This window comes from Eriocheir sinensis, chromosome 61 (assembly GCF_024679095.1).
Source record: "Eriocheir sinensis breed Jianghai 21 chromosome 61, ASM2467909v1, whole genome shotgun sequence".
Lineage (NCBI taxonomy): Eukaryota > Metazoa > Arthropoda > Malacostraca > Decapoda > Varunidae > Eriocheir > Eriocheir sinensis.
In genome coordinates, this window is record NC_066569.1 from 4,536,769 (window position 1) to 4,548,931 (window position 12,163).

General features: G+C 45.2%; 1 protein-coding gene across 1 annotated transcript; it reads left to right on the top strand.

Annotated features, from left to right (window-relative positions):
• The first annotated feature begins 249 nt into the window (after positions 1 to 249).
• Positions 250 to 7,594, top strand: LOC126986199 (uncharacterized). Its single transcript, XM_050842156.1, has 5 exons — positions 250 to 392; positions 1,534 to 1,605; positions 1,827 to 2,003; positions 3,443 to 3,547; positions 5,791 to 7,594. Exons 2-5 carry the CDS (start codon positions 1,576 to 1,578, stop codon positions 6,592 to 6,594), a joined length of 1,116 nt encoding a protein of 371 aa, XP_050698113.1. The 5' UTR covers positions 250 to 392; positions 1,534 to 1,575; the 3' UTR covers positions 6,595 to 7,594.
• The last annotated feature ends 4,569 nt before the right edge of the window (positions 7,595 to 12,163 follow it).

Here is a 12,163-nt window from a genome sequence, read left to right on the forward strand (position 1 = left end):
GGCGCTTGGGTGTTTGGGGGCATTGAAAGAGACGGGAATAGCTTCTTTTTGGTCCCTGTGGCTGATAGAGAAGGTGACACACTCCTCCCCCTGTGCCAGAAGTACCTGAAGGAGGGGACGAAGGTGCACAGTGACGGCTGGCGGGGCTACGAAGGGCTGGAAGAGCTTGGCTACGACCACATCACCTCCAAGGACTCAGACATCCACACTGATCATATTGAGAGGGTGTGGCAGGACATTAGGGTGTGGGCGCTGAAGGCGGGGCAGAAGGAGGAGCACTACGAGAGGTACTTTGCCCGTTACCTCTTCCTCCACTGCCACAGCGACCACCGTACTGTGCTCCACCATTTCCTGCGGCAGGTGGCCCACTGCTACCCGCCCCCCCCTTGAGGGTAAGCCAAGCCACTACCGGGGAGGCTGTGGTCAAAGTTGTATCGATAAACCAGGGAAAACCTAGTCATCGTACTATTCATCTGTATAACCTTTTTGTCGGAAATTGCTCGTTTCTGCAATATATTTATTTCCCATATGCTCACTGCAGGCTGCCGGTATGAGTTTTTTCATCTTAGGATAGTTAGGGGGACAGTGGAGGGGGGGGCCATAGGTTAGATACAATTTTTAGGTTCGAGGGGGCCCATAGGTTAGGTTACAATTGTTAGGTTCAAGGGGATCCATAGGTTAGGTTACAATTGTTAGGTTTGAGGGGGCCCATAGGTTAGGTTACAATTGTTAGGTTCGAGGGGGCCCATAGGTTAGGTTACAATTGTTAGGTTCAAAGGGGCCCATAGGTTAGGTTACAATTTTTAGGTTCGAGGGGGCCCATAGGTTAGGTTACAATTGTTAGGTTTGAGGGGGCCCATAGGTTAGGTTACAATTGTTAGGTTCAAAGGGGCCCATAGGTTAGGTTACAATTTTAAGGTTTGAGGGGGCCCATAGGTTAGGTTACAATTGTTAGGTTCGAAGGGGCCCATAGGGTAGATTACAATTTTTAGGTTCGAGGGGGCCCATAGGTTAGGTTACAATTGTTAGGTTCGAGGGGGCCCATAGGTTAGGTTACAATTGTTAGGTTCAAGGGGGCCCATAGGTTAGGTTATAATTGTTAGGTTCGAGGGGGCCCATAGATTAGGTTATAATTGTTAGGTTCAAGGGGGCCCATAGGTTAGCTTTCAATTGTCAGGTTTTGGGGGCACGTAGGTTAGGTTACAATTGTTAGGTTTTAAGGGGGTCCATAGGTTAGGATACAGTAGTTGGGTTACTAGGGCCCATAGGTTAGGTATACAATTGTCAGGTTTGGGGGACCCGTAGGTTAGGTTACAATTGCTAGGTTCAATTAATTTTGCTAAATGCTTGAGATTAATTTCACAGAGTGCCAGGTGAGTAGAGTGACTTGTGACAGCAGTGAAGATTAAGTTTAAATTGATGAACTAAGAATAGTAGTTCATAGTAAGCAAATTTGAGTAGGTTTGCCAGATTATTTACGTTGTACTGGGGAGTGTGACCACCCTCCATAAACTTCTTAAACTAACTCCACAGGTGCTTCCCGCTGCCACCAACACTGCTGCCGCTGCCGTCGCCATGAAGTTTGAGGACTACCGAGTGGAGGTGGTGAGTAGTTGGCCAGGGGCAGCGTCTTTGTCTAAGGACTTTGCCCATGAACATGAAAAACGCTCACGAGAACTCGACTAACCTCTTTTGTGGCTTTGGGAAATATTTATCGGGAGAGCCAAAATTGTCTGAGAATACTAGCTGAAGAACAACACAACATTCTGTAAAATGTAGCTTTAACACCCTCTACACCCTGTCACTACATCCCGTCACCCCAACAGGCCCCCCCATCTGCCTACTACATCCCTAACTTCATCACGGAGGAGGAGGAGGCGCGGCTGGTCCAGCAGATCTATGCAGCCCCCAAGCCCAAGTGGAAGGAGCTCTCCCACCGCCGCCTGCAGAACTGGGGTGGCCTCCCTCACCCCCGGGGCATGGTGGCCGAGCACATACCAACGGTGAGGCTTTTTTTATTTATTTATTTATTTTTTTTTTTTTTTTTTTTATATATATACTCACACAGGTACTCACAGAAGACTCCTGGAAGAGGCTATTGAGACCGTAACTCCAGTTCTTGATCACTAAAGCCACGTTCACACTCTGCCGACTCTGGGCCACGACAACCCAGCGACTCCGAGAACACAAGGTCTTGGGTGTGAAATGTTGACATGAAAGGGTCGCACATAGTCTTTCCGACCTTATGCGACCCTTCCACATCAAGATTTCACCCCCAAGACCTCGTATACCCCGAGTCGCTGGGTTGTCGTGGCCCAGAGTCGGCACAGTGTGAACAGGGCTTAAGACTGGATTCTACATTTAAGGAGTCACTGTGGTCGAGGCATTTATGGTCTATGAATGCAGCATAATCGGACTTCTGTTTCTTGCACTTCCACGCCCAATCTTATTTTCTTTCAAATTCTGCAATTGATTTGGCATTAACTACAAACTCCGGGAGGCTGTTCCAATTGTTCACCACTCTGTTGCAGAAGGTATATTTCCTTATGTCTAATCTTGGCCTTTGGTTATATATCCTCTCTCCATGCCCTCATGTCACTCAGTCAGCCTGTTCCATGAATAACCCTTCACTCAAATTCACATTGTACACGCCACTCAATCTTGAAGGTTAGAGTAAAATATGTCCTTCACAGATTTCATGTTCTCCCCCCTTCTCTCTTCTTCAGTGGTATTCTTTCTTCTCCTCTCATCTTAATCACTGTCCTCTCTTCTCCTCTCCACAACCATCACTGTCTTTATTGATATCCTCCTCTTCTCTCCTGGTTTCCTCCTCTTTTTCTTTTTCCTCGTATCCGATTTCATCTCTTCTTTTCCTATCGCGCTTTGATGATCACTGTTGACCTTTCTCTTCTTCTCTCTCCACAAATGTCCTCTTCTTTTTCCTCCTCCTACTCCTCTTCTTCTTCCTCGTCTTCACTTCTTTTTCTACTGTTGCTACATGATCATGACTAAACTTTCCCCTTTATTCTATTGCAGCGACTGTCCCCATTCTCTTTCTCCTCCTTTTCCTCTTATGCCACAACCATCCTCCTCCTCCTCCTCTTCTTCTTCCTCGTCTTCACTTCTTTTTCTACTGTTGCTACATGATCATGACTAAACTTCCCCTTTATTCTATTGCAGCGACTGTCCCCATTCTCTTCCTCCTCCTTTTCCTTTTCCTCTTATGCCACAACTATCCTCCTCCTCCTTCCTCTCCTTCTCCCTTTACTCTTCCCCATAAACTGCATCCACATAATCACATAATCTCTCGATCCTCTCCATTTACCACCACCACTTCCTTTCTGTACCCCACTTCTATAACCACCACAACTTCACTACTACCCTTTTGTAATCCACTTCATCATAAAAACCGCCACCACTCACCATTACCTCCTCCCCCCAGTGGCTGCAGCAGCACATGGACCGCATCGCAGAGCTCGGGGCCTTCAAGGAGAAGAGACCCAACCATGTCCTGGTGAACGAGTACTTGGCAGGACAGGGGATAATGGTGAGCAGGGGGACAGGGGAAGAGGGGCAAATTAAGGGAGGAAGAGTCTTAGGGCCATATTTTTAAACATTTTAGCGCCCAAGCTCACGTATTTGACAAGACTTTTATAGGAGATTGGGCTATTCCAGGGGTAGTTTTATGACCCTGGTGGTAGTTTGACCCTTCTTCTGTACCGTGAACGTAAAGTAACACTCATTAGAACCTGACTGATCTCCTTTTCAGCCCTTGGGAATAGGTGATGTTTAACAATACCAAGCTTAGGCAACCACTCTCAAAGTCCCGTCATATAATGGATGGAGAATAATAATAGTAATGATGATAACACTAATGATAATGATACTGTACTGGAGGGTTGTGTTAGTGAGCCAGAACAGTGAAAAAGAAGGGAAAAGAACAAGGATGTGATGCTCCCTAAAGCCTTCCCTCATTTATCAAGCTGTCTGTAGATAGTGCATTAACCCGTCCGCTGTAATTGGCACTGGTTTGGCCTTCACTGGTAGCCTGGTAACATACACTCCCAGGTCTTGCTCTGCCTCTGTGGTGGATAGTGGAGTGTTTCCCATGTGGTATTGGTGTACTGCATATCCTGTCCCAAGATGCAGGACTTTACATTTTCTTCATTGAATTGTAGCAGTCATTTTTTGTTCCATTCCTGTAGCTTGGTGATTATCTTGTAGGAAATCTGTAGTAGTTAGCAGACTCAGTACGTGACTCCATCTCTCCCCATTGCTTGGTTATCAGTGAAGGGAGTGTGCAGTGTGGGTGATGGAAGAGACTGGGGGTTAAGTATTTACTGTGGGAAGCTATACTGGAAAAAAGCCTCACCCATTTGAATAAAGGAGCACATCTGGCAAGCAAGGGGTATCAGGACACCTCTCCCCCTGAAACTGACCCCTCTTTCGGCCACCTCTTTGGATTCTTTGTAGGAGCAGCGAGTAGCGGGCTTTTTTATTATTGTTTCCTTTTTTGTGCCCTTGAGCTGTCTCCTTTGTTGTAAAAAAAAAGTAAAAAAGCCGTGATTACATACACCCTCCGTTTGACCCAGCTAGTCCTTGCCTTTCATTATGGTCACCCGCTCTTTAGCCTCTCTTTTCTTTCGTCGGAGCAGCGTCTACCGGGCTATTATGCGGTTGTTTTTGTTTTTTTGCCCGATACCCTATGCCCCTGTCCACCCAGCAGTGAATGGGCACCAGGTATTAATCGGGGGTTGTGTCCCGTCTCCTGGGATCTGTTATCTTCTCCTATAATTCCTTCCCCTTCTGTCTCTTTCCAGCATATGACCACAGATGTTGTGCAGACTAAACCAAACTTTCCAAACTTCTTTCGTCAGAGCAGCGTCTACCGGGCTATTATGCTGTTGTTTTTGTTTTTTTGCCTTTGAGCTGCCTCCCTTGCTGTAAAAAATGGGGGGGGGGAAGTTAAGGATGCAAAAGAAACATAGAGGCCATAAACAAACTGCAGATATATTTTCTACCTCTCAGGAAATTGAAAAAAAAACTAACTTTCTTGACTTTCATATAACAGAGGCAGCGCTACCAAATGCTGTCCCCCCAAATGATGAAAAATTGGTTCTGTCAAATTTATCTGGAAATCACCAAGAGATGACTGGCAGTTTGTGTATGAGGATGACAGTACAGTAGTAGGGAACAACACATTAACTTTCTTCACTGAACTGTAGCAGCCACTTTTTGTTCCACTCCTGTAGCTTGGTGATGTCTTCTTGTAGGAAATCCACAGCCAAGGGGTTAACCCGGTAGCAGCGGGGATCATGATTCTTAATGATCCCTCTTAGCAAGAAAAATGAGAAAAAATCATCACTCACACAAACCATTTCATAATATATATCAAAGCATTTGTGATCAGTTTATGTATCATCTATTTTGGGGGGTTAAAATCATGGCACAAATTTGGCCCGTCGCTGCTACACAGTAAAGCCACAAATTTGGCCCGTCGCTGTTACTGGGATAACTTTCTTCACTGAATTGTAGCAGCCACTTTTCGTTCCACTCCTGTAGCTTGGTGATGACTTCTTTTAGGAAATCTGCAGCCAAGGGGTTAAGTGACAAAGTAGGAAGGAAAAATACAAAGGATACAAAAGAAATACGGATGTATGTAGGGAACAATTCATTATCATATTGAGTAGCGGGCTTTTTTTTTCACATTTCTTACCTTTTTTATGCCCTTTAATTGACTCCACTACTGTAAAAAAAAAAAAAATAAACTTCTCCCGCCCACTGTTTCAGCCCCATGAGGACGGCCCAATGTTCTACCCCACTATCACCACCATCAGCCTCTCCTCCCACACCATCCTGGACCTGTACACCCCCCGACCCCCCGACCACCCAGCGAACGGGGACCAGGAGGAGAAGAGGATGAAAGAGGAGAGTGAGAAGAAGGAAACAGAGGAGAAAGAGGACGTTAAAGAAGAAGAAAATCACCAACGCCACTCAGCACCAGAAGATACCAACATGAAGCACAAAGATAACAAGGAAAACAGAATGGATGAAGAGGAGGAGGGTGAAGATAGAAAACAAAACCACCAACAACTACTACCATCAACACCAAAAGACGATGATACGAGGGAAGCAAACAGCAAGGAAAACGTAAAGAAACAGAAGATGGAGAACGACGACGCCAACACAAACGAACAAGCTACCAAGGAAAGCGACCACAGCCAACCGTCATCGCTACAAAACCGGTATGTTGGTTCGCTCCTCTTGGCCCCACGCAGCCTCCTTATCCTGCAGGACTCCCTCTACACCTCCCACCTGCACGGGATAGCCGAGGTGACGGAGGATGTGCTCACCCACCACATCCTGAACCTTGACCAGCAGGGGAAAGGAGGAGGAAGAGAAAGCAAAAAACAGGACGGAAAGGAAGACAAATGGCAGGAAGGAGGAAGAGAAGAAAAACTAGATCTAAAGGAAGGAGAGCCTCTTTACACACCTGGGAAGACCTTGACGAGAGGCACCAGGATCTCGTTAACCATCAGACACGTCCCCAAGGTGCTCAAAAACAAACTGTGGCTGGGGCGAGGACAGCGGTGAGGGTGGTAGTGGTGGTGACACAGTTGGCCACCAAATGGTTAGTCCTTCAATCATTAGGGTAACTTATTTGCAAATGAGTTTTTAACCAATTCTTAGCTCTTTTTTTCCCTGCCCTGCAAGGATATGGGAAACGGGGAATAAACCTCAAACTGCTCTAGACAGAAAAAAGCCAGTACAACCAGAGATAGTGGCCAGCACCATTACAGGGATAATCTATTAGTTTACCATTGTAAACTAGCGGAGGACGTGATTCTTTTTCCTGCACAGCAACACAGGGTGCCGAGTGCAGCATCCTTCTTCATTTTCCTGCCTGTCTTGGTACAACCACACTAAAAGTTTCAGGTTTATAATTTTAACAATAAAATTTAATGTTTACAGTTTATTAATAACTTTTGTTACAATTTTTAAATTAACTGATTAACGGCTATCAAAGTTAACCTTGGTGTTAATGAAGTAACGGTTAATGGAGTTAACTTTGGGGTTAAACTGTGGCCAGCTGTGTAGTGGTGGTTTGTGTGTTGTGGGCACAGTGTGGTTGTGTTTGTGGGTCAGATTGGGTGTATCTCGCTCCTTGGTTATCTTCTCCTTTGGTTATCTCCTGGTTGTTTGCTCTTCTTTCCTTCCTCTTTCCTTTTCTTCTTCCTGGTTTTCTGCTCATCTTCCTTTCCTTCCTTTATTTCCCTCCTGGTTATTTGCTCCTCACCCTCCATTCCCTCCTGCTTTTCTGCATATCTCATTCCTTCTTCCCTCTTTGTTATCATTCACTGTTTCCTCCCTCCTTCCTTCCTTTCCTGGCTCTCTCCTTCCATATTTGTCCCTCCTATCTTTTTCTGTATTTTTCTTCATTTTCGTTTTTTTAATCAGTCTAAGACACAAATGCCAGCTGTTTATTGATTTAGCAGTGTGGATTGTTAATGGCGATGATTGATAAGGCATTCCTATGATTTATATACAACTGTGATATGGCACAATTAGTAAGGGAGTAAAGTGATTTTGTACACGTCTTATGTTTTATGACCACGCTTTATTATTTAACCCGTATCGTACTAGCGACGCGTATAAGCGTCAGCAACTTTGCAGGAAATACTAGCGACGCGTATACACGTCGGGCTTGCTAAACACTGTTACAGTCGATGTAGCGGGTTTATTTTTGCTACAGAGGCTGCTGCAGATAATGGCAACACTGCGCGAGTGCGTTTGTAGCATTGGCAACATTATTCCAGCTGGGGAGGAATCACAAGCCACCGGTGACATCAAGATCAAGATCAGGACCAAGTGTAAACAGTGTCGCCGCAGTCCATTCCTTTTGCCATGGCGATAGACGGTGAGTTTGAGGTTTCCTCATCTGAAGAAGACGTGGGAGCACTCTCAGACTGGCTCGGTCAAGGATTATGTGCCAGAGAGCCACACCGTGGTAACACTTCATGGAGTTCTGCAAAAAGTAGGTCTATGACATTTTTTTCTTATTTTTTCCACTTCCCTTATTTTTTCCACTTTTCCCATCACATGGAATATTTTCAAGCCAAAAAAACAAAAAATGCCCGGTACTGGGCAAACCAAAAACATTTAAATCGGCCGGTACTGTACGGGCTAAAGTAATTAGTGAAAAAGAATTAAGGAAGATGGCGAGGAAAACAAAAGAGAAGGACAAAATTGAACAAGACATTATTTGTTTTATATAATTGAATTGAAGGAAGATAACGCCAGTTGAACAAGACATTTATCGTTAATTATATTTTCATTTACTTAGTTCTTATTATATTAGTCGTTTTCTACTCATGTTTTATTACCACGCTTTTTGATTTAACGTTATTAGTAAAAGGAGATGAGAAAGAAAGTAAGGAATGATAAGGAAAAGAAAGGACGATAACGCTGGACACGACATTATTACATTTAAAGTTATTAGTAAAAGGAGAGAGAAAGTAAAGTAAAGAATGGTAGGCTAAGGAGAGCAAAAGAGGACAACAGTTTAGACACTTTATTTTATTTCATTGATCTATTTTTTATTTTCTGCTACGCCATTGCCGAAGGAAAATGGTAATGGCGAGGAAAAGGGAAAAGAGAAGGGGACAACATTGAACAAGACCTACTTTTTTATTTCATTCATCTATTTCTTTTATTTTCTGCTACGCCATTGCCGAAGGAAAATGATAATGGCGAGGAAAAGGGAAAAGAGAAGGGGACAACATTGAACAAGACCTACTTTTTATTTTATTTAATTGATCTATTTTTTATTTTCTGCTATGCCATCGCCGAAGGAAAATGAGAATGGCGAGGAAAAGTGAAAAGAGAAGGGGACAACATTGAACAAGACTTACTTACTATTTTATTTAATTCATCTATTTCTTTTATTTTCTGCTACGCCATTACCGAAAGATGAAAATAGCAAGGAAAAGGGAAAAGAGAAGGGAAGAACATTTAACAAGACATCATTTTATCTCATTTCCCTTTTTATTATCTTCTTTGCTATATCATTACTAAAAGCCTATGTTAATAAGAAAAAAGTGCCAAGGAATACAATGAAGATAAGAATGGCAAGGAAAAGATAAAAGAGAACGGGACAACATTGAACGAGACGAAAGAGAAGGGGACAACATTCAACAAAAGGAAAAAACAAGGGGACAACATTGAACAAGACATAATTTTATCTCATTTCTCTTGTTATTATCTTCTTTTCTATACCATTACTAGAAGGAGATGTTAAGAAAAAAAAAGTAGCAAGGAATATAAAAAAAAGGAAGGGAAGAAGGCGAGGATCATCAAATAGATAGAAAAGTATAGCCTATATTTTATCCATTGCCATCATTACGAAAAAGAAATACGAAAGAATCACAGAAAGTAACACTCCACTTTTTTTGTTGGGATAATGACCTTGCAAATAATAGGCCTAATGATAATGAGTAACTATAATGATAATGATAAACTGAGGAAAAGGCTGCTATGGTGTACTAAGTCTTGTATGTAGTATAAGGACCACAGGAGCCCTTCTTTATATACCACACATTCACAGAAAGTAAAATAATGAAAAAAAAAGAGTTTGTGCAGAAAAGCCAACATTGCCACGGGGGAAGACACAACTCACATACGACCACCATTGCCAGATTACCGTACTCAGATCATAGTATTTACTGGTTTGACGCATAACCATTGCCAGGAAACATCACGAATTAACTATTTTAACGATATCTATGAATGAATCGTTATCGGGGCCCAGGAGACAGTTTTGGGGTCAGAAATCGGTAAATATGAGGCTGAGTATGACAATCTGGTAACGTTGCACAAGGCAGTCTCCCGCGCGCAATTACGAGTGTGGACGAGTGACACGATGCTGGGAGTAATTATTAGCTGTGATCCGTGAACCACCCGCTGGATTACACTCTGACCACTGCAGGCTGACGCACCGGCACACACAGACCTTCCCAGAGGACGCAGGCTAATGGAGGTGAGCGCCGTAGAGTAATAACAGCAGGAATGACGTGACGCCGCTGCAGCAGGACTGAGGTTGCAGCTTCAACTAGCTTGGTGCCACACGCCGACCCCCGCACCGCGTGGCCCGGCCCTCGCCTCCGTCTCCTTGGCCCCGGAGTCCGTGCTGGTGACAGATTCAGTCCCATCTAGTTCCCATACTCAGGGAGTTTAATTTTGATTGTGTTGGGTGGCGAGGCCCAGTGGTGTGTTGTGTCAGGGCGGGGCCCACGCAGCGCTGGGTTCACACGAGACACTTTTAGTGGTCAGTGGCCGCCACAAAAAGTGGCGACCACAAAAAATTGTCGCCACGAAAAATGGTGGGTAGGTGCACCATGCACACGAGCCACTCGGTGGCGGCCACTAATGAGGTCAGCACGTGGGGTTATGGATCTCGTAGAGGCAGCAGCTGTCTGTGCTTGCCAAAAAGCGCTGAAGAAAGTACTGCCATATATACTTTGTGTAGCGTGCAAACGAAAATATGATAAATAATTAAGCTACATCCCCTTTTTAACGACCACTAGGGTTATGATGGTATAATGTACTATGGGGGGGGGGGGGGGATGTGTGCATGGTTCAGTAATCTCAAATGAGCAGCAAAACAGGCTCCAAATGATAACATTCAGTAAGGTTATATATAAATATGTATTTGGTTTCCTTTTGCAAAGGTTAGCGGAGTACTAATAAAAAGAAAAAAATGAATGACTGACAGGCTGTAGGCCTCTAATCTAGCTAGCTACCGGCACAAGGGAGATTTGGGGAATACACAGAATGCTTAGCTCTAGTTGCTGGATGCGGAGAAGGAGCTGGCTTGAGTGTCGGGCTCGGCAGGGGACGTTCACGATGGGAATGGGCGGTCCTGGTGATGGACAGACGGGCGCCGCTTGATGTAGAGATGGAGCGGCTCGGGTGGTGTGAAGAGGCGGGCGCCCTTTGATGCAGGGAGCAGCTTGGGGCAGTGGTAATTCGGCCCCCAGGACAGTCGAGGGGCAGGTTACCCCGCCATACAAGTTCCCATCCTGTAGTCCGTCTCACCCCGCAGGCCGTGGGTGGTTTTTCGGGGGGGGGGGGGGCGCTGAGTGGAGAGATGGACACCTCTCCCACTCAACTCCAACTCGCTGCCTTTCCTTGCTAGGGCTGCTGCTCGTCTCCTGACTAGCCCGCCTCACACAGCAGGCCGTGGGTGGGGTGTTCGTCTCCCAAGCTTCTGGCTTGCTGCAGTGGTGCTTGTCTCCTCACTTCTCTCAAGCTTCTGGCCTGCTGCAGTGGTGCTTGTCTCCTCACTGACCCGTGGGTCTCCTTGCCCTCCCCTTCTCGCCTCTGCTCCTCGCTAAGCTCCTCCCCCTTCTTCACGTGACTCCCTCTCGGCATTACAATCAAACACTACCTAACTAACTAGTTATTGGTTTCTTGGAGGGGTTCGAGGCTTTGAGATGAGGGATTTCAGTAACTCGTTCATATATTCTCTCATTCGCTCGCCGTGTTATCTTCTCATAACCTTTTACGCACTTACATTCCTCAGCCACCCATTCACTCTTTCACTCACTCACTCTCACTCATTCACGCTCCCACTTACTGTCACTCACCGACTTACTCACATTCTCTCGTTCATTCATGCACTCGCTTACACTTACTCACTGTTACTCACCGACTTACATCCTCGTTCACTCACATTCGGACCGTTACACGGCTCCCTCCTTCCTGAGACTGAAATCCCTTTCTCAAGCCTTGAACCCATGGGTAACATGTCTAAAAAAAATCACATTAGTAGTCACTCCATATAAAACTGTTATATATAAAACCTAGATAAAATCCAATAAAACTTCTAAGTGTAAAACACTCCATCCCTTAATTACGTAAAGAACTTACTACAGAATTGTCTTTAACAGCGGCCAACAACAACAACAACAAAATATCATGGCTATCCACTGGTATGGGCACGAGTGCCCTGGGGTCTCATCAGGACCCGGCATCCTGGCGGAGTGTCAGGTTGGTACCTCCCCCACCTCCCCTGGCATCCGGGGGGGCGTGGTATGGCCTTCCTTGCCACTCCCACACCTTCCGCGGGGAGCCCAGGTTGTCCCAGAGATTACTGGTGGGGTTG

Excerpts from the sequence above, each read along its gene's own strand:
- LOC126986199 (XM_050842156.1), top strand. The coding sequence starts at position 1,576 with ATGAAGTTTGAGGACTACCGAGTGGAGGTG. Across the intron at positions 1,606-1,826 it reads AGGACTACCGAGTGGAGGTG|GCCCCCCCATCTGCCTACTA; the intron begins GTGAGTAGTTGG and ends TCACCCCAACAG. Across the intron at positions 2,004-3,442 it reads TGGCCGAGCACATACCAACG|TGGCTGCAGCAGCACATGGA; the intron begins GTGAGGCTTTTT and ends TCCTCCCCCCAG.